Genomic DNA, 23,772 nt, shown 5'->3' with positions numbered 1-23,772 from the left:
GACATCGGATACGTTAAACTATTTTTTCAGACGTAAATGAGTTATCCGAAATATCAGTTATCCGGACAACCCCAGTCCCAATTGATTCGGAAAATCGACGCTCTACTGTATATACACAACAGCTATTGAAACTTTGCTGAAATGCTGGCTTCTCTTATTTATTTTGTGTAATTCTTTTTCATTCATATATGGTGCTTTGTTAAAGTGCTACAAATAGAAGAATTTAAGTATTGTGAGATATGTTTTACAAAATGCCCAATTGTTTTGTTTTATATGGTCATAAAGCCATATGCTAGTATTTTGTCTATATGTTATCACTTTTAATAAAATTTATTCCCAGGACAATAAGTACGAACTTGAAAAATTACAAAAATACTTCCTATGGTTATCCATAGGAAGTATTTTTGTAATTTTTCAAGTTCGTACTTATAGGCTTCTCCCCTGCCTCAGCATGCAAAACATTACAATGTACCTTATAATGTACCCTAGACTTTAAAAGTTTTTTAGTCTCTTTGTACACCAGTAGGAAATAACGATTTTATGGTGGAGTTGACTTTTATTTGGAGGCTTCTGCCATGCTTCAGCAAGTGAAATGTTCTTTGAAGTTCATTCTTATTGTCCCAGCAATAAATTTTATTAAATGTATAATTTTTATAAGTGTTTGTGCCACCACCATAGGGTACATTGTAATTTTTTTTCATGCTGAGGCAGGGGAGAAACCTCTAAATAAAGGTTGACTCCACTGTAAAATTGTTATTTCCTACTGCTGTACAAAGGGACTCAAAAAAGGAGGACACTTTTACAGTTCATCCATAGAAAATATTTTTTAATTTTTCCAAGTTCATATTATCAGTTATTAAACAATTAATTTTAAGTGATAAATTCACTCATAAAACAGACCTTATACATTCAGTTTATAATGATCTGTTGACAGAACCAATACTACATTATAGTATATTAACCAATATAGTCTGTTGTATTTGTACTTAATTTTTGTAAAAGTAAAGTAACTTACTGATGATTTTATAAGTTTTCTGAACAGAGTAGATTCTTGGTAACCGATAGAAGTCATTTTTATTTCTTCACTATTTCAGGAAATAATAATTTTGATATTAGGCTATTTGATGGTGACTATGTCTTCAAATAGCTCATTACCAATACTAATATTCTAATGCGCTTATATTTAGCTGATACATAGCAGAAGCAAGATATAACCTGATGAAATGACTTTTTTGTAATAATATTTTAAACAGGATAACTTAAATAGAGCAAAACCAAATTAGATGTGATAAGGTTTATACTGTATTAAAAATTACTTATTGAAAAATTCTTTTAATTTTAATAAATATATTTAATTTTAAGTAACTAACTAAGCAAATAGATTTAAAAAATTGATAATCAAAATTTTTATATTAAGGGTCTATTGGTATAATATCTGATTCAGACACTAGTCATAGTGAATTACATACTGAAGAACTGCCAATTTCTTTTATTGAAGATTTGAAGGCAGAAGAAGTTAAAGGTAAATTTTCAATTAATTTTTAATTTAAGAGTTGAAAACTAGAAATACAGTGGAACCTGGTTAACTTGAATCAAGATAACTTGAAGTCACGTTTACTTGAAGTCATTTTCTTTTCCTGGTTGTCTGGAATAGGGATCTACGTGTTAAATCAAACTGGATAACTCAAATTTGTTGAATTGTTTAACTTGAATGTATTTTCATAACTCCTCAGAATTTTAATTTTCTGTTAAATAAAATATGAGGCAGGCTGAAAAGTAATGCACACATGCTTGTAGAACACGAACAAAAACAAATAGCAAGAACGGGCAAAAAGTACACTAAAGTACAATTCTTAAGCTTCAAAATCATAAATTTATTTTTCAACATAGCCTTGATGACTAACACATTTCTCCCAATGTGTAACAAGTTCTTTCATTCCATCACTGAAAAATTCTTCTGACTTTTCTTGAATTCAGGACTTGACAGCAGCCTTCACCTCATTGTCTGAGGTGTAATGATTACCCTTGAGGTCTCTCTTAAGTAGAGGAAACAAATAAAAATCACAAGGCACAAGATCATGGGAATAAGGAGGGTGTGGAATCGATTCAAACGTCAGGTTTCGTAGAGCCTCTCCTGTTGAGCGCGAGGTGTGTGGACGAGCGTTGTCATGTTGCCAGATTATTGGTGCCAGGCTGCCTCTAACATGCCAAACTCAACGTCAGAGGTGTTTGAGTCTGTATGTACTGAGAAGAATTAAACATTGCAACAAGGTGCAACGGTAATTATCTGTGGCAGTGATCGGACTTCCACTGCGTGTTTCATCAACAATTATGACTTTTCCAGTCTCGCAACCATGAAATTTTATTATCCATTAATTTACAATAGACCTATCAACAGCATCATCACCATAAACAGCCTTTAAACGTGATTTTTTCAGCAGTTAAAAATTCGATAACAGCACGCTGTTTAACTCGCATTGACATAGCTCCAGAACATGTCTCCATATTTCTGCTTCTCAAAATATACTGAATGAATGAATGCAACAACCTCAAACTGTGCATGCACATAGAGGGGGAATGTTACTTCCATATGCCACCTGGCATGCTTCTGAAAATCATTTCGTTTGTGCTCTACAAGCATGTGTGCATTACTTTTCAGCCTGCCCTCGTAATTAACATTTATTTATCAAGTAAACTAATTGAAAACTTTCTCTAAAGCATGGAAACTGCATATGACTAAAAATAAACATTGTCATTGACGGTGGGAGGAGTGGGGACTCCAGACAGCATGTATGATCTAGATACTGTACCTGCCATTCAAACCTTTTTTTTTATTGCCAGTGGATTTCTCCAACTAGCTGATGTAATAAATAAATGGATTTTTGATAAATTAATTAAAAAAAAACAATTACAGTTTGATTCTACATAAAACTTTTAACCTTTGTGGCAAAATTTCAAGATTATAACAATCATTAAGAGTGATGTTTGTGATAAAAAATAAAAAATAGATTGATTCTAGGCACAAAATTTTGCAATTTTAAAATTTTCTTGCTGAACATTTAGGAGTGAATGGATAAACCATTTGGGAAAGTCTTTCTCAGTAGCTTATTTAACCATTCAGTTGAGTGTTTTCAAGTTTCTGGATAACATTGAGATGTTTACATTGACAAAGTGATTCTACATCATAACACCCACAGAAATGTCATATTGATAGTTTATTATTGGTCACCAGTAACTTGATGTACAAAATCTTTATTTTTACCCGAACCTTCATAACATGAAAGTTTTTAATATAAAGTTTGAATTTTTTTTTCCCCAGTTAATTCAAGTTAACCAAGTTCCACTGTAATAATTTTTTTTTAAAGGTAATATCTTCATTTACCTAAAAAATTTCTTCACTCCTTTTTACTCAAAATGAATTTCAATGTTTCTGATTTTCATTAATCACAAAATAACAAAATGTCTAAAAGTATGAATTTTTAAAAATTACAAAAGTTATTTTACAACTCAATGGTGATTCTTAGGATTTAAAAGGTTAAGTGGGTGTCAGGATATGAGAGAACTGATTTACTGGACAAACAGGGAGCATCCTATTTATTTATTGAGTCTGAACCAGCTCTTAGTATTTCTTGCAATACATTTTCTAAGACTGTCAAAGACTGGACTGTATCTTCCACTTCTCTAGTAAAGACTAAAACAGAGTAAACAGTGTTTGGGTTTTGATTGATATTGTGACCAGTTTAGGTCACCTGTAAATATTTATGTGGATTGAAATGTCCTCCTAATGTTTTGTCATTTTGTGGCTCTGCTGAGGAGAGATTGCTGCATCATATTTGTGAATGTGCAGACCCATATCCATGTAGATTTGTTCATTTGGGTCTTCCTTTTTGAGCTCTGGTAATACCTTCTATCTTTTCTTTAGAATCTTCTATCCTTTGTTGTAAAAAGATGAGACTTTTGAAGCAATTTCTTAGGGACACACAATGTTTTTAGATCAAAGTGCTTTTGGCTTTGTTCCCCATTGTATAATCTATAATCTACTTTAATATTTGATCTATTATAGAATTAAGTGTTTTTTTTAAAGCTAAAACTTAATTGTTAAGAGTCTTTTTTGCAATATTGTTTATACTTCTACACATTTGGAGCTAGAACTATTTAAAATGACTAAGACAAAACCTTTCTCACTTTGCTAGAAACTCTAGAAACAAAGTGAGAAAGGTTTTGTCTTAGTCAATATTGTTTACACACATTAATTACAAAACAGTTTATCATAGAATAATAATTAATATACAAAACCTTGAACAGTTCAGTATTAAAAATGCAATATATATATTTCAATATTGGTAGCAAATAGTTGTATAGCAGTAAATGATAGGATAAGTTTTGTATAATATTTGAACTACATAACGTACAATTTTTCAGAAGGATCAGAGGCAGAATTATGGATAGAAGAAACTTTACCCAATTTAGAAATTTTACAAGAAGAAGAGATGCCATCATATCAAGATAGTCAACCTCCCACAGATGTAAGATTAATTAATTATATTAAACTGACATATTTTCAAATGAAATTTATGGATAAATAGGTAAATGATTTTATTTTAATTTGTTGCTACCCAAGTTAATTTTGGATTAAAAGTTTGTGAATGAATAATTATTTGAATTATTCAACTTGATAAATTCCAAAAGGTTTTGAAACATTTTTATCTTCATTTTCTATTAACTCATTATTTTATTCAAATTTACCTCAAAGAACCCTAGTAAATTTTTACTTATTTATTATTTATAAAATCATTGTCATTCTAATATTAGTATGATAGTAATCTAAAGATATACAAGTCTGTAAGTCAGATTGTTGATTTTATAGATGAAGGTTTCATTTTTATATGCTTGGATCATTGGTAAAATAAAAATACTTAAAACAAATAACAGAAATATTAAGACAGATTGAAAAGTAAAAGATCTTTATATTCCAGAGATATCTGATTTTAAGATTTCTACTTTTGGGGTATTATTGATTTGAGTTTGATTTGAACTTGCTTTTTTAACTGTCTTGAAAGTTAAGGACATTAGATAAAAAATTCTTTTAATCATTTTATTTTCAGAACAATTACAATTATAAAACTATAATCTGATACATTCAAATATTTGTTTAAGTGTTAAATAATAATTTTAATTCAATTAAATTCTTTTAATACTGTTCTTTTCTTAATCAGTCACTAACATCTGTTGCAACTCCTTTTTAATTTATTGAATTTTGCAGAAAATTAAAAAAACAAACTTTATTTTGTGGATTGAACTCATAGTTAAACATAAATTTTAATAAATCAACAGAACAAAATTTTTTTAAATTTTTGTTTAAAAGTCTAAATGTGTGGAAAAATATAAATTAATACTCAGATTGGAGGCTCCTAACAGAGAAAATTTTAATGATTATTTTTAAATTATTTCACATCTTATCGGAATAAATGTATTTTTACTCCTAGACCTTTATAACTCCACCTTTTATTTCAAGATTTTTAAAACTTTTGAAATTATTAGTATTAAAAATTGTCAATAATGAATTAAAGTTTTTATAGTTACTAATTATAATGTTTTCTTTTAGGCTTTTGCTGAAATTATACATGAAGAAAAGGAACCAGAAGGTATAAAAAATTTATTAATAAAAAGAACATAATATAATTATTTTATATATTGGCTTTTAAAATAAATTTTTTGAATTTTAATAAATATTTAATTCAAAATTTTAAATTGCCCAAAAATAGATATCAAATAAATTAAAAATTCAGGAATAAAAATATAAATATTGTACACATGATTTTCTATTAATACTTCATTTATCAGTTATAACTTTTTGTTTGTTGCTGTATTAAACTGTTGATTTTACTTTTTCAATTAAATAAACTATTAAATTACAGAGTGTTCTGTTAGCATTATTCAATCTTAAGTTACTTTTGACAAGAGTAGTAACTGATAATGTTTCAAAAGATCTGCAGTTAAATTTGCATTGTGAAAAGGTAGTGTTACATTTAAATTGTATTTATTGCCCTTTATGGTGTAATCTTTATATGCCATGCTATTTTGCAACTATAAAACAGGATCCTTGTAGGTAATGACAATTAAATCTTGTGTGTTGTTTTAATTTTTATGCATATTATTATGTTCTTAGAGAGCTTACAAAATTGTTAACCGAAGAAACTAAAGGAATATATGAATGAAATTTGAGATCTTCCTAATTTTTTAATGTTACATGTAGAAACTTTCAATTCACTCTAATTTCTTAAACAATACACACACAGTTTTTTTGTTATTTTTCTTAATTTTAATTTATTTGCATAAAATATGGCAAAAAAGTTGCTATTGAATTAATTATCCATTATGGGATGCATTATCTCAAATTTTAAGATAAATATTTTATAAAAATAAATTTAATTTTTGAGAACTTTTGTTTGTGTATGCTGCAAATAAATAGAGACACTGTCAAGTGGGTGACTGTGAGTGGGCAATGGACAACCAGGCACAGATATCTGGGAGACAAAATAAGAAATGAACAATAGACAAAATACAAATTGTTTTTTTGTTTTATTTATAAAAAAATCACTGGTCTCTTATCTGGTAAATTTAATTGTTGTTTTTTAAAAATGAGTTAAACAAGTTAAAAGAACAATTTTGTAATTAATAAACCTATTTATACATGTTACATTCCTTAAAACAAAAAGAAACATAAAATTCAAAACAAACTTTCTATTTTAAATTGATTAATTCATATTATAATTGTATTGCAATGACACACAAATATTCTATTGATGTAATGTTTTACCTATTGTAATTTGAAACTTTTCTGAAGATTCTCTGGTTATATTTATCGTAACTTCTATGTTTACACTGATGCTGAAAACCTGCTATGATTCTTTCATAACCAACATCATATGTTTTTTGAATTTTTCTTAGTCTGTTTATAAATGTCCATAGATTTTAATGAGCTGTGCTGTTGCCAAAGTTCAATTGCAATTTTTGATGACAGTGTGACCGCAGGGTCGGCACCTCTTTGATGCCATGTAAGGACTGACACCATCAAGTCTTAATGGACACGGAAATTGTGATGGTCATTAGTTATTACGTTCCCATGCAAGTGGTCATGTATGTAGATGCTTGGACTCGAGACAGATCAAGACAACCAGAAGTGCACTCCACAAATTTATCATTTAACAAATATGCATTTATTTATGTACTATTTACAGATCTTTACAAAATTAGTTAAAATGCTTAGCTTATCTGCTAATTTTATAACACACTATAGGGAAAATGGGGTAACCTTATTATCCAAGAGAGAAAGTTTACAATCGTTCACATGTTGATAAATACTTCAGTTATTAGAAGTTTGTCCCTTTCTGTTGGAATCACAAAATTGACAGATTGATGTACTCCTTATCTGCAAGGTTTGGAAGAAGCTTTGGTGATTCAAAAAGGATGAAAGTTTTTTTGTCTTAAGAGGACAAAGGATGGGCAATGGCTTGAACAGAATCCACAGGGATTGGCGAGCACACCAGTTTCAGAATTATCAATGATGGTGAACCTCAATTGTCATTGATCCCTCCTTTTTATTAGGGTTCATGGGTTTTTCCCATGACCTTATTAGGAATTATTATACATCGGGCCAATAGTTGAATTTCAGTCGTTGGTTCTGAGTGACCTATTAGGAAGATGTCACCTTTGAAAGAAAGTGAATCCGGAGAAGGATATGATCATATCCTTCCAGTTTTTTATTAAGTGTTGGGTAAAAAAATAGAATTTCTTCTTATTTAAGAGTTTAAGTGTTTAAGCATTATTTTGTTTTATTTTAAAAACGAGAGTGAAAGTTTATAGATAAAAATTTTACTAAATCCAGGCTCTCACATTGCCCCGGCCTTTCCAAAATCAAGCTGGTTCTTTTTGGGCAAGCTGGATTTTTATTAGAGTTACAATTAAGGTCATTATAAAGGGTTGATTTACTTTCTCTCTTTATAATAGTTAAATTAAATATTATGTAACAGTCATAGCTTATCACGTCATGTTAGAGCTGTATTAAATATTTTCTGTGGAGGAAGTTGTTAGCAATTCAAACACGGATAGGAAATTAACAATTGATTTTGTATTCTCTCTCTCATTTCTGTAAATACTTGTTGGTGTGCGATAATAAAGGAAACAACAGTATGTTGGAATAATCAAATAATTGGTATTTATTGGGATAAGATAACTAACATATACAAATTAAAATTTTATAAAGGATTATAAGGATAATATAGGAATATAATGATTGTATAATATATGATATGGTTATGCTTATATCTGTTTAGAAGCGAGGTGTCAATGGTCAACTGGATCCAATCATGGATTGGATCTTCGTGGAGGAGAATGTCGGATCCAAGAAATTGAGGTTTGCCTCAAAGGAGGTCGATGATTACAAGAAGCCAAAGAGTTGCTGTTCCACTGTTCAGTGTAGGCTTGAGTGAGATGAATCTCTTCTTGAAAGGTGGCTTCTTCAGAGGGTGGACAATTATATCTGATAGGTAAAATCATTGTGGCAGGCATATTGTGGTTCAGTTGTTGTGCTCGAGCAAAGGTTATTGCTGCTCTTAATGATGCCATATTGACCTCTTGTCTGTCCATGCATGGAGGGGAGTGTGTCTCTCCCACCATTCAAACTCCAGATTGGCCATCTGCAGAGAGTTATTAGCAATGGAAAGAGTGAATTTAAAGTTATTACCATCACAAAAAGATTGGATCATTGGTTCAAGAAGCTTGAAAAAGGGAATAGTTATGTTAGAGAAGGAATTGGGCCTCATGTTCAGCAAAGTATGTAGATGTCCATCAAAGAGTATGTCCACTTTTGCAAAAGTTGATAGTATAGTTAAATTTTAAAGCTGAGTTGACCTGGGATAAAAGTTGGACTTTTAAGGTGTAACTGAGCTAGATGATGATTTGTTTTTGGACAGTAATTAGAAATTGGCAGCTTTAACAGTTTAAGATGGTCACCCTGGAGCATTGATTTGGGAGTCGACGCCTAAGAATAAAATCGGGACCTAGGGATGTGCTTAGTGAAGTGAGAACTGAGACTAGAGGCCTTTCTTTCTCATGGCATTCGTTTCTGCTGAACGGGTAGATAATGGGTCTGAAAGGGCAATTCCTTTCATGTTTCTTTCAGTTTTCATTATGAAGGATTTCTGGACATCTAATGGTTGATCATGGGGCCCTCAAAGTCAATGCTATCTGCTCAGCTACTAAACAACGTATGTAACAGTGTCTCTCGACAGGTATGGCATGTTGTGATCTGCTTGTAGACAGACGAGATGTCCATTTGAACACTGATAAATGAGTGAACCAAATTATAAAAGATTGGGCAACTTAAGAGTGCCCACCAATGCAGGATTGGAAGAATTGGTTGGAGAAGCCATTAATTAATTAAAGAAGAATCCAGGTATGTCTGTAAAGAAGATAGTTGGATTCAGATGCATTGAATGAGAATATATATTAATTAACAACCAAGAACATTTGTTCTTGGTTGTAAATGCAGTTACTACTATGAAATACTTAAAGATATTTAAGTCAAAGGTTCAAAGTTGTTACATAAAAATCTGCAGATTGGTGGGAAATATCTTGTGCAATTTCGGCTAACTCTATAGTTGGATGTCATCTGAGACGAGGTGATTATATGGTTCCTATATGATTGATTGCCATAAGGAACATTAGGTGAACATACATCAATAGGTGTTGTATGACATTTAGTCAAATCATAATGTTGTAATAACATAAGATTGTTGGTTTCTGGACAAGGTGATAATGGGATATGAATTATTGTAATAGACAAGTGCCTTTATGATGGGATAGTATACAGGTAATTGTATAATTTCATAGATGTCAAAATATCCAGTAGGAGTGATGGGGAATTTTAGCAAAAACATGTGAAGTAGTTGTGATAATGCTACTGCAGTAACAGAAAGTCCTGTTACTGCATAATACTTATACATATATTATATATAAATTATACAACTGATAATACTTATAGTTTCTATTCACGGCATTTCTAAGAAAGCATATCCTTCTGGTAAATGTAGTTGTATTTCCTTAAGGGTGTTTAGCAAAACATGTTTGGAAGGAAATAGGTGCTCAATTGACCCTGCTCTAAGGTTTCAATGGCGTTTTGGATTTTGATTATTTGAGTTTGAAACTCTCAGATAGAGAATTTTGTAGATCAGGTCACTGATTCAAAGGCAAGGTTGTATTGATGTTGTGCTAAAGTTTATTCTATAAGGGTCTGTTTCTTAATTAGAGAATGGATTTATTGTTGATTTGCTTCTGCAATCTGTAAAGTATCGTTGAGTAAAGTTCAAAAATGCCTGATTCATTTGTTCTCGCTGAGTGTATGGTATCCGATAAGGCGGTTGATATATAGGTGAAGCATCTCTCGTATTTATCTCATGTTCTATCACTTGGCAGTATCCCACGTCATAATTATTTGCAATAGCAAATACATGTTTATACTTATACAATAAGTCTAGTAAAGGTCTCTTTTTGTCCTTCCCTGTATGGGACCAATCAAACAGCTGACTAAATTCCTTTTGAGTTAAGTTCGCAGTAGTATCTTGAGTATTAGGATTCAGGCTTGTGTTAGGAGGGTTCTTTTCCTCTACTGCTCTAAAAAAGGTTCCCACACAGTTGCCCTTAGATAACTTCTTAGGTTATGTAGACAAGTTTGTTATTTGGACAGGTACTTGTCTGCCCTTTTTCGTTTGTACTAAAGAATTGGCATTTACGATGTCCTCTTGACTGCTTATTTCCAATTCTATAATCCCTATCTCTTCTTTTTGTTTTATTCTAGCTATTCTTGCTGCAGCAATTATTCTGTTCTCGGAGGAAGGTTACAATCTGCCAACAATACTACTACTCTGGCTTGTTCTCTAGGATTGTTTTTTGTCGAAGTGGTAGCATTAGATTTGGAAAGCTTGGGGTTTGGACTAGCAGTAGGCTGTATAAATGAGCCTCAGCAATTTCATTTTCCTCTTTCTTGAACTGATTTTGTAGCCTTTCAGAAGTCAATTTCCTCTCCTCCTAGAAGTATTAATTTTTCTCTTGCTAAACATTCTCTTGTGGGTAGCCTCAGATAGGACAGTATTGTACCTTTCTCTTGGTCAGATTTCAGGTTGTTAAGCTTGCCCACTCATCTAAGGATAACAGGGTTTGTGTTTAAACCCTACAGGGTCAGAACTTTGTGTGTCAGGTCTAGTGGAGGAGGTGAGAGGGGTTGTCGGTAAGGTGTTGGTGATACATGAGTAAAGGATGCCATTCAACAATCAAACAAAACATTTATTGAATAACAACTTAGATAACAGATATGGGGAATACAGATTTCTAACATTGAGATCCTAGCAACCGTATACGTGGGGTTGTGTGTGTGTGCATGCCTGAGAGAGAGTTTACATTATTTATTATCATACCTCTAAAGTTGGTTGTACAGAGCAACATAGCTTAGGTTGAGAGAGATTCTTCTGGAGCTGTCCGTGGGTTGGGTTGTAAGGTTGAACAGATCTTCCGAATCCATGAGTGGTTTGAAATTCGTTCGGCCTTGTCTTGGTGACCACACTCTCGGAGAAAACAATCTTTTCTTTCTTTCTTTTCCGTCCTTGACTCCCCTTTTTCCCAGGGTTCAATCTATTTGTCTCCTAGATCATGTTAGCTTCTTTCACCAATCGTGAATGTTTCCCTTATTTTCTCGTGACACATTCTATGTGTCCTTTGGAGAAGGAAATGATTCAGGGGGAAGAAAATGTGATCATTCCTCGGTTGTAAGATGAACAAACTTTTGAAAGAAGAAAAGAAATGGAGAAAAAAAAATTTTTCCCTAATTTTGTTAGGTTCAACCGTCAAATCACATTGGCCTTTCTAAATCGCACTTGTTCTAAAAGAGCAAGTTCAATTTTTACAATGGAATTTACTCTCTCTGTAACGATTATAACAAATTTTTTTTCGCAACAATTAAATAATTTTATAATTTAAAAAAAATGTTTTAAATTATATTAATTAAATATTATAATATAAGTATATGTCTTCGGTTGTGAACCATGTGGAAGTACTCTCTCTTCCATTTGCTGTGCAGTTGATTGGTTGATTGATGATCTTGTGGTCCTGGATACAAGGATAACTGTTTAAAATTTGTGGAAATAAGTGTTCATTAGAATTCCTTTGTTTGTAGGTGTAGGTTGGTTCATTGGATGATGATACCATATTGGATCTATGGCCATTGGAGAATTCTTAGATAGGTTGGGGATACGTGGTGATAAATATTTCCAAAATTGGTTGGATAGTTGTAGAGATTCGTGAGTTAGAAGTTTCTCCAGTCTGGGTGAGGAAGCTGTACTGGTTTATTATTAAAAAAAAAAGCACAAATTTGTATTAATATCAGGTTATTTTGCTTGCAGGTGATCACTTGGTTGGTAATAGAGTATTAGGTTTTGTTTCACACATTGTTGATGTACACTCTCTCTCTCTCTCGGGAATTTAATTCTAATTATTGAGATAGTTAAATATAAACCAAAAAAAATATTTGAAACTTTAAAGGTGTTAATCTAGCCTTTGTATATGTAGTGAGTTGTGGTTTGAAAGGAAATAGATGACTAAATGTTAATAGGTAATAAAGGTATATTTATTAGGAATTAATATTGGATGATACATTCCAAGGTTTAGATAAATATACAATATTAAATGGATTACAAAACATGTATATATAAGAGAAATGGAAGATAATTAGGGGGCTCAGAGTTCTTACAGGCGAGGAGGTTGGTGGCGAGATCTTGGAGTTTGCAGTGGTCGAGTGTGTCCCCTTAGAGATGGAGTTGAAAAGAGTGGAGTTCTAGAGGCATGTGGGGGAGGAATGGCATTTCGCTGTTGATAAAATTGTTCAGTTAGGTTGCTTTCCTCTTGCAAAGTGGTTTCTAGTTGAGTGGGACATAAATGTCCGATGGGAAGAACAAGGGTGGCAGGTGTGGTTCTGTTTTGTCTCTGAGTTCGGGCAAAGATTAAAGCGGCTCAGAGGAAAGCTGTGTTTACTTCCATTCGAAGAAGTGGTAGCGATGGGATATTTGTGTCCCACCATTCATCTGGTTCTATCAACTGTTAACGGATAGAAGATGGGGTTTAATTAGAGGTACTAGATAGGATGAATTTAAAATTATTATGGGCACAAAATGAATAAATGATATCTGCAGATAGTTCTAAAAGAGAATGGAGATGGTGGGTTATTGAGGTTTCCAGTAGGGGGATGTGAGAAGATGACCACTGAAGCGAATAAGAGTTCTTAAGTAAGTAAATGTAGTAGCGGGAGGGGGTGTGGTTAATAAGTAAACTTGTATTGTAAAAGTTGGATTTTCAAGATGCTGTTTAGAGACAAGGAGAAGAAATTGCTGATCATAACAGGTCAAAGTCACTGCCCAAATCTGGGGAATGGGAGTTTCCGTGTGGATGTCAAGGAAAAATAAGGAGGATCGTTGTAGATTTGGGACTTGCAAATGGGCTTGGGTGAAGTGGGAGGAGAGATCCGACAGTTTTTCCTCCCAGGAGCAGTCAAGTTCTACAAAGGGGCATGATAAAGGTTGGAATGAGCAGTTATTTTGGTGTGCCTCTTTATAACCTTCTTGCAATACAGTAGAGCGTCGATTATCCGAATCAATTGGTAACTGGGGTTGTTCGGAAGATTGATGTTTTGGATAACCGATTATGTACGAAAAAATATATTAATTTATCCCATCTTGACATTTTTCTCCGTTGCATGTCTCTTCGCGTTGAATTTTCGTTGATGTTAAGCCTAACGAAGACTATTGTATCGTTAAAAATTATTTTTTTATTTTGTACAAACAAAATAAATATATTGAAAAATATAAAAACAATAAAAAATTATACTTCAGAAGTTAATTTAGTATCAAAAACGTAAAATATTTGAGTAGCCCAAGACATAGCCAAAGATTGCAGAGCCACAGCACTGGCAAAAATTTAAATTTGCCAACTGAAATTCTTTTGGATAATTGACTTTCAGATAATCAATGCTCTACTGTATAGACATATTACACAGAGCATAACAATATCTCAAGAGATGGGGTTACAATGATTCTAAGCTAAATACTACTTAAACCTGTACAAAGTGTCAACGCTAGATTCTCTAGCTATCATGAGATACATTACAAAATTTATATTACCTGGGGATGAGAACCTTTGCTTCTACTGCAGATTTCATCATAGTCTGGATTGGAGACCTTCCTTTAGGTAGGGATTGTTAGTGTCTTCTCAAACAAACAAAGTATGATTCAACATGGCTGTTTAGGGCAACTAGAAAAACAACCCTGAAAGAGATACTGTCTCCCTTTTATACAAATATTCTGGCCAATCGGGCAAGCTCTTGGTGAGGTAATATTAGACTATCTGTCATTATGGCAGGAACTTCAACATTCTTTCCATCAGAGGAAATGTAAAGATGTTGGAAAGATAAAAATTTGCCTTTCCTGCCTTCCCTAAGTTTAACAAAAGAATTTAATCTTTCTATTTAAAACTTTTACATTTAATTTATGTTAAATATAATATTTATGTTTAATTGCCCTTTTTACTGCCCTGTAAATCCATGTTCTCAGAATAATATCTGATATCTGTTTATATTTATATATTAAAATCAAGTTATATTTTCATTTAAATTATTTTTTAAAATTTTCTATCTAATAAGTTTAATCAAACAGATAGAATCTAAGTAACATTAAAAATTTCAAAGTCAAATTGCTAACTAACTTATATTTAATATTAAATCTGTTGTATTTTGTCATCTCTTAAAATTACAAATAATATTTGAGAAAAATTAAAAGAATACATTTTTGCTGATACGGTGGACTTCCATTTATCTAAGGTAGCTTATACCAAGGTTATCTTGGTATTCAAAAATGCAAATAACATGAAATGTTTGGTACAGTATTAATTAAACTGGGTTTTGATGCATTAACTTGTACAATGTAAAGTATTATTTTTAGGTTTGACCTAATTATTGAATGTATTGACTTAAAAGTGTTTTATTGCATAATTTAAATTTCATCCACTGCTATATTTATTTAAGCAGATACTACTACAATTAAAATTTCTTTAATCTTTTTTAAAATTTGTATTGCCATTAGAAGTCATTAGAATAAATTCTTTTTAAAAATTCTGGAGTTTTTTTTAGTATTATTCATTGCCCTGCCAATATTGCAAAAGGAACTATTTTTTACCAGATTCTTTTGTCTTTCTTAACAAAGTATACTTCTACAATTCATCTTGGATAATGTGGAAACTTGATTGAAATGGGTCTTAGTTAAGTGTTTTTAATAGTAGAGAGGATGCTGTAAATTGTTTTAAAAAATTTCTGTGTTACATTGTTTCTAGGAAACATGTAACACAATATACAAATCAATATTTAAAGTATTTAAATATTGAATAATAATCTTTTATTTTCAGAAAATTATCAATATTCTGCATGCAAATGCTATGTAAAAAAAGTTAGAGTTGAGGATATGTTTTATAATTGCATTATATTGTATAATGTTAGTCTCCTAAGATTTAATTGAACTTTTTAAATTTCCTACCTGTTTTTTTCTCCTCTAGAACCTGAAGTTAGTCCCCAGATAGAAATAAGTGAAAAGGAATCTATAGATTTTTCTTTTGAAGATAGTGATCAAATTTATTTTGAAACAACTGAAGAATCATCTCTACCTATTGTAGAAGAAACACTTGATATTGATAGAGTTGATTCATTTGAAGATGCAGAAGAGACTGAAGAAATATTTACACATGTTCCTACTGAACATTATGAAGAATCGACAGAATCTGAACCTTTTTTTGTAGAAACTGAAGACAAAGACACAGAGCCAATAACTGTTAGCAAAGAGGATACTACTGAAAGTCTTTCATCTCCTGTTGAAGAGGCTGTTACAGAAGAATCTACTGAACAGTATCAGTCTGAAATACCTACAGAATATGAAGTATATGAATTTCCATCTTCTGCAGAACCTTTGCATGAGAAGGCAGATATACCAAATGAAAATGATTTTCAGTTTGGTGATGATATAGATAAAATTGAAAGGATAGTAGATAAGGTAAGTATCATATTAAGTTAATTATTTAGTTATTTTTACAGCATGTTTTGACAATTAAAATTATTGTTTTCCTATATACTTAATTGCAATTATTATTAATTAAACATAAATAATAATAATAATTTGTTGATTTGTTTATTAATCTAATATTTTTGAAAATTAATGCTTATTAAAGATTCTGTCAAAAATTAATAAATGTTTAATATCAATTTTATTCTACAGTGAAAACTTTTAAATTGATATATACAATATGTTGTTTATAATAATAATTCTCATCATATAGTGGATTACAAAATGTAGAACAGTTTGTTTAACCATTACATTAAAATGAAATTAATAAATAAATTAAAGAATTTAAATAAAAATAACTATTAATAATTTAATAATAATTTTATTTAACAGCAGAATGTTTAAATTTGGTTTTTATCACTCTGAAAATTACTGTTTTTTTTCTTTGCTTTCTTTTCATTTATTATTTATAAGTTTCACCTTTTTTTCAAGTCTTAAATAAAAATAAGTTAATTAAAATTGACTGCGGGTTTTATATTTTGAGAATAAAACATATATTAATTAATTTCTACATGTCAGTCTTGAGATCTACAAATAGTGGAACAATTATTTGTGTATTATATAATATATTTCCTATTAAAGCATTTTTAATTGGACAACCTCAAAACTGGCTATTTGATTTTGATTATGGTGAATTCTTTTGAATGGAACATAGTTATTCTCATTTTTTGACAATATCTTCAAAAATTATATTGTATATTGAAAATTTATCATGAAGAAAGGATTTAATCAATTAATGTCACTAACTTGATTATAAAATGTTGATTCTAATTTTGAAAGAAAAATTTATATAGGAAATCAACAATAAAAAATGTTCTACTAGAAGTTTATAAAATGGTCTGTCATCTTTATTTAGGTTAAACAGTATCTTCATAACTTGTCTAAAATATAGAATAAATAAATGGAATTATGATTTAGTTCTTTCATTCATGTGGAAATTAAGCATGATTGCAATTATAAGAGCATAATAATTGTCATCTTCATTTACTGATTTGTTTTATTTAAGAAACGATGTATGTGTTTATATGCGTTTTCATAAAAGCCTTCATTTTATGTCAAGTTGTGTAATGCTTTCTCCATTCTATTATTTTCTGTTTACATTTTATCAGATAGGTATATCTTTTGAGGGCTTTAATATTAAATTATTAAATACTTATATTATTAAATTTAATATTAAATTATAATAATATTATAAGTATTTAATATATATTTTAACATATTCTAAATTAATTTGATAATTTAAATCACATTTTACTAAACTTTTGCTAATACTACATAAACACACAACTTTATTACCATCAGTTTGAAAACAATACAAATGCCATGTAATAAGTGAAATTAAAATTTCTTAATTTGCATGATAAAGCATTTAGATTTTAATATATCACTGCTGTAATTTGTTAATGAAAATTATAATAAAAAAAAATTTCTGTTTAAATGTTTTTCTTGAAGATAAATTATTGTGAATTTCTTGAATAATAGTCAGAAATTTATTGCACTGCATTTTCAGGAACCAGAGGAAGATGATATCTATTTTTGGTTTTAATTACTGTTTTATTAGTTACATTATTTTTAACTTCCCTTTTGATTTTGAATAATTTTATACTAATCAAATGCTAAATTATATTTTTGTTTGTGAAATATTTTAAATTTTTATAAAACAAAATTTCCTATAAACTTTTTAAATGCTAATTTATGTATAGAAATAATGGAAACTTTAAGTTTGTTTGTTTATTGGAATGTTTTAATAATAACAATATTTACCTAGAAGATAATTTACCATTTCCAAAGCATGACTCTGATATTTAAGTATTTATTTTTGCTCTGTAAAATATTAACTCTCTTCCTAAATTAAGTGGTTTATTATATGACCGATTATCTAAGGTTTAAAAAAATTCCTTTAAAGTTTGTTCACTTAATGAATTGTAAAAATTTCCAAACAGTAATTTTATTTAAAAAATGTTTAATTTTGATAATGAAATTAACAAATAGCAAAACAATTGATGAAAAATAAGCATATTTTATAAAACCATTTTGTGATTAGATTTTTTTACACATTAATTGAAGAGGTAATCATTATAGTAAGCTGCCAAAATAATATATAATTATTTACAGTTACATTTAACTGCAGGACATTATTTTGACAATGTTCTTCTCAATTGATGATGTCCTATTTATATTGTAGTGTTTGAAAAGTTCCTTATTTAAATATATATTAAATAACTTTGTATTCAGAATAAAAATAATTACTTTTATAAGGAGTGATTTATGACAATGATTTGTAGAATGATATGGCAATTTTAGTCCCATAAACAGATATCTAGAAATGTTCATTGAGGCACTAGAGCTTCTTTTATTGTGTTGATGGCATATGGTAAATTGTCCTAAATACATCGTGTGTGACCACATATGACGTATTTAAGACAACTATAATAACAGCTGTTCTTACTGACATCCCCAATCATTATTGCAGATATTAAAATGCTGCAGTAAGGATTGTCAAACTTAATTGCAAATGCCAGAGGCCTATAGAATCTGATCAAAAGCTCTCTCTCTCTTTCTCTCTGCCTACAATATTGGAAAAAAAATTCATGTCCAAAAAGCAGCAGAATTTGCAAGAGAAATGAGCTAGTTTCCACCAAGTTAAAACCAAATTTGTTAGTACAGGAGAAGTGGCACATATTCCAACAATTTGGATAGCATCTTGGCCAAGATAGCCAAATAAGCAGACCCATTAAGGCATTCTGGTAAGATGTATGGTCTAAGGACATGTTTGTCAACATCTCTGCCCGTGTATTGATCTACTGATGATTGGCTAGGTGTACAACATTTTGATTCACTTTCATCCATACATGGCTGTTGAAGCATTCATCTCTAGTGAATAATGTCTTGTCCATAACAGCATTTGTTGGAAAAATGTAATATCGCTGCTGTCTGGTGTAGCAAGCACTTGCAGAATGCAGTCATGGAAAAAGTCCCTTAACCTTTCATATACAGATGAAAGGGATGAGATTTGGCCTTACACAGACCCACTAAACATGCTGGCTTGTAGATTACTCACATCTGTTGTGATTGCTTAGATTTGGTGCAGGATGTTCATAACTGAAGCCAAGATCCCCTCTTCAAACTGACATCCCTGATCTTGCATGTTACATGCTCTAGCCTCATAGTTTCTTTTAAATGGTGCATAGCAGGAAACATTCTACTGAATAGAATGCCAATGGTTGCAGAAGTGCACACATTACTGGCATTATGCTGCCCTTGCCTTTCTGTATTGAGGTGCTCATCTAGCAGCTCTTCATTGTTGTATGTGTCTATGTTGATAAGTTTTATTGAATTGATAGAACTAGATATTATTCAACACTGCATGGGTAAAGCAAATTATACTCCATATCCTGCATATGGGTAATGCTCACGGCATAGCACCTTGACATAAAATACTTGTCTAGCACCTCAACAGTGCATTTCTGGACACCTGTTTATGGGACCAAAGTTGTTTGTTGTATCATTCTACAGGCATAGGTAAAGTTTGACATCATTCACATGAATCACTCTGTACATTATATTTATGAATGGGAATTTTCTTTAACAATTACCTTAGTAATTTATTTCAAATAAATTATCAATGATTGAAATTATTAAAAGTTAAATTACTGAAAATTAAATTTTAAAAAGAAATTATTATTGTTTTAGTGTGAATAATCTTGAATTATTAGAATTGCATTGCTTCGGATTATTATTATATTGATAATGAAAGTTATACAGTACTTAATTGAATATACTGTATGTAATATATATATTTTTTCTAAGTATAAAGAATAGGTGAACATTATAGTATAAATTTTACTAAGTTTTTTTATAAATTAGGAGAATTATAAACTTACACAATAATCTTATTGAAAGATTATTGTTTGAATACATGCTTATTACTATTTCCAATAAACATCTAATTAAATCATACTACTAATATATTATCATTGAAGCTTTGATAGATTGATAATCAGTCATATTATTTGTCATGCTGCTTCTGTTTTGATAATGCATGATGTAAATAGTGTCATTTGACTTATCTGATAATGCAAGTATAGAATTTGCACTTTAACAAAATAGTAATTATAAGTGTTTAAGCTTTTCTTGTTTGTAAGATTGTAATATGCAAGAAAACTCCCATTCCCTGTTAGTCAAACATCCACATTTCCCTTTGTGTCCTGCAAGTCCCCCGAAGAAGCCATGCATCTGTTTGAAGAAGCTGTAAAGAAATTTCCAGACAATCCCTATGCTCGTTATGGTAAAGCAATGAGTCTGGACAAGATGGCAGAAGAACGTCGTAGTAATGCATTGTTGGAACAATCTATAAATGAATATGTAGGGATTCTGAATATGCCAAATGTATCTGATAAAGTATTTGTGGCAGCTGGAAGTAAAGGAACAGATCGAATGAGATTTAGAGGTAATCTCTTTTTAATAATTATTAAAAATTATATTTTAATAATTATTTTTATAATAATAATATATTGAATTATTAAATATTTAAATAAACATATTTCTATATCAGGATTCATTGGCAAAGCTATACAGGTACAAATGACCTTAGCTGATCGTTTTCCTGAAAATGCTGATATTATGAATCAACTAGCAGTAAATTATTTATTAATTGGCAAAGGACAAAATGCGAAGAAAGTATTGAAAGAGGTCAGTCTATCTTTTATGTAAATAAATTAAAAACATTAAAAAATAAATGAATAGATTTATTTTATATATTTCATTTCCTCAAATCCAAGATGTACAGTACCATGTATTTGATATCAAAATTTTAGAATTTTTTTTAATCGAGTGAGAGATTTTGTTTTATAAAATAAGATGGGGAAATAATACAAATACCATAAACAGATAATGTTTGTCAACTTTTACTTTTGTGTTCTTTTGCCTATAAACTAATTTTTCATAATAATATGCATTATAATAGCATCTTAAACATTAAAAAATAGTTTAAATTAAATGCTTGTAACCAAAAACATTTATTTGATCTAATATGACTGTTCAAAATAACAAAAAACATTAACGTTACATAATGTGTCATGCAGACTTCAGTAACTTTTGATTGTTTTGTAATATGAATATAGGAAGCTACAGATTCTAAGATACATCTCTATTTTGTACTATAAAGCTGAGACTCCACTACCATAAAAATGGCATAAAACCCCTTGCCGTAAAAACTTTTAATCACGTGACCCTGATATTTTATAAGAAGAATATAATAATAATACAATACTAACAATATATGTGGAGAAAATTTCAATGAATAAATTAGTGACGTTTGCACATGGCATTATTTATTGTCTCCACTTAATTGAAAAGTGATGTATCAAAAAGATTTGATTGCAATATTAGTGTTCAATCTGCCTTGCACCAATTCTGCTGAGGTCACTAGATTTATACCAGAAGCACCTTTATCTTGTCACATTGGATATTTCAACAGGATTCTGTTTTAATCTGTTGTAAGTTAAGTGTATCAAGAACAATTTATTTTTCCAAAGTTGTTCCTAACTCCTATCTCATTAAATATCTTTTTTATTGTGATAAGCATTATTTCAAGCACCATTGTAAATGTTTGGTGTATGGCATCACATTTAAAATATTTGCTTCATTAATCCTGTTTTTCCATTTATATTTTTTTACTTCCTGAATATTTTAGTATTCAGGAAATAATAGCATTCTAAAAGCTATTTTATTCTACAGCTTTTATTTTTTGACTTTTTTTCACATGTACTTGCATACATGTGAAAAAAGTCAAAAAATGTGAAAAAAAAATTTGATACATGTATGCAAGTACATGTATCAAATTTTTTTATATCATTTATTTATTTGTTATTTATTCTTTTTATTTATTTATAATGTAATTGTTTTTATCTAGGAGATCTTTTTATTTTTATAATTTCATGCTGTAATTTCTAGTCCACAAGGACTTCACTGATTGTATTTGAAAATAAATAAGATTGGTGTTGTGTGTTTGATAATATTTAAATAATTCTAAATTATTTGGAAGTGAATTAATCAGAATATAGAAGAAATGTGTAATTGAAATTATAAGAAATATAAACATTTTGTTATTGTTGCATCAAATTTTGGCATAAAACAATTCTTTAATGGTGTTTATCTATAAATTTATATTGATTTTACTGTTATATTTCTTAAATTGCTTAAATGCTAGAAATCTCTCATGTTTATTTAATAATAATTGTAACACCACTTCTTCTACTTCTTCTCATTTCACACTAAATATTTTTATTTAGTGTGAAATGTGCACACACTATTATGTTAATAATGCATTTCAAATTATTTAAATTTTCCTAAGGCTAAAAATGCAGTTAACTAGAACTTTTGATTTTTGTTGCATTCTTAGCAATGAAACAGCTTTCTCTAAATTCCTTCAAATTATAGATTTATCAGCTTAGTAAACTTTAGTCTGTCTGAGATACTCAAATATTAATGAATTATAACAAATAAAAAGTTAACTGTATTGCTTAATATAAACTAGAGAGTAGATTTATGAATGTCATGTAAGATGTGATATAGTATTTTCTTCAGTATTTTACAGTTACCAGAAATTTATATCATCTTGCATCTTGTATTTACAAAATATAAGATGGTGTTTATGACAAAGAACAACTTGATAATGAGAATATGTCTGACATCATTAGTTGACCACTTTCCAATTGATGGCCTTGTATTATCAATTGGAAAGTGCTTTTTAGGGATGTGTTTTCAGAAGTTTTTTTTTACATACAGCAAGTTCTCACTTAATATTGTTGAGGAAAGATCAAGTACATTTGTAATCATTTATAATTATCATTGTCAAATGTTCTTTCTAAACAGTAAAATTGATTCTCTGAAGTAGGAAATAAATGTTGAAGATTGCAAACACATTCAAATTAAATAATATAAACAAGATATAATTTGCTTATTATCAATTAGCCTGTGATAGAATTGGTTTCATTATACATCATTTTCACTTAATGTTTGTTTCTAAAACCTTATCAACGATGTTAAGAGAGGACTTGACATATTTGCAATATCTTAGAACAAGTAGCCAAATTTTATTTTATTACCGTGTTTCGCCGAAAATAAGACATCCGCAGAAAATAAGACCTAGCACAGGTTTTGCTGAATTTCGAAATATAAGACCTCCCCCTGAAAGTAAGACCTAGCGAAGTTTTTTTTAGTCCTAACGGTCATGGACAGATGGTTGAAAGTGGCCATTGGCTTTTTGAAAGTACAGCCACTGATTCGTCAGCAGACAATTACGCCACACGGCATGATTTGCATAAGACTATGGCTTGGGAATCACAGATTTATATAATGTTATGGCTTGTGATGGCTAATTGGTCGGCCGGGAATCACACCACATGACATTTGCATAGTGCTACAGTTCAGTAAGCACTAATTGGTCGAGTCCGATGTTGACGCTATAAAAACGCGACAGTTCGACACACCGGATATACGTCACTCTCGTCTAAGTTCGACTTGGGAATTTTTTTGTTCAATAATAAATGTGAATTCTTCT

The 23,772-nt window shown here is 30.1% G+C and overlaps 1 protein-coding gene across 4 annotated transcripts in view; it reads left to right on the top strand.

The window, feature by feature from the left end:
- LOC111635377 (aspartyl/asparaginyl beta-hydroxylase-like) overlaps positions 1 to 23,772 on the top strand; it is a 95,134-nt gene that overhangs the window by 27,202 nt on the left and 44,160 nt on the right. For 2 of the 4 annotated variants that reach the window (XM_023380328.1, XM_023380327.1), the window contains exons 3-9: positions 1,418 to 1,522; positions 4,423 to 4,526; positions 5,606 to 5,645; positions 15,649 to 16,139; positions 17,719 to 17,747; positions 20,390 to 20,658; positions 20,764 to 20,900. In XM_023380328.1, coding sequence (XP_023236096.1) covers positions 1,418 to 1,522; positions 4,423 to 4,526; positions 5,606 to 5,645; positions 15,649 to 16,139; positions 17,719 to 17,747; positions 20,390 to 20,658; positions 20,764 to 20,900 — 1,175 coding nt within the window. The remainder of the gene's footprint in view (positions 1 to 1,417; positions 1,523 to 4,422; positions 4,527 to 5,605; positions 5,646 to 15,648; positions 16,140 to 17,718; positions 17,748 to 20,389; positions 20,659 to 20,763; positions 20,901 to 23,772) is intronic. The other 2 variants (XM_023380329.1, XM_023380330.1) reach the window with 2 other exon arrangements.

The sequence above is a fragment of the Centruroides sculpturatus genome, unplaced genomic scaffold (genome assembly GCF_000671375.1).
Source record: "Centruroides sculpturatus isolate CEXI.00-Female unplaced genomic scaffold, Cexi_2.0 scaffold713, whole genome shotgun sequence".
In the NCBI taxonomy this organism is placed as follows: domain Eukaryota; kingdom Metazoa; phylum Arthropoda; class Arachnida; order Scorpiones; family Buthidae; genus Centruroides; species Centruroides sculpturatus.
Note: the sequence above shows the minus strand (reverse complement) of the source record. Positions and strands in the feature narration are given on the sequence as shown.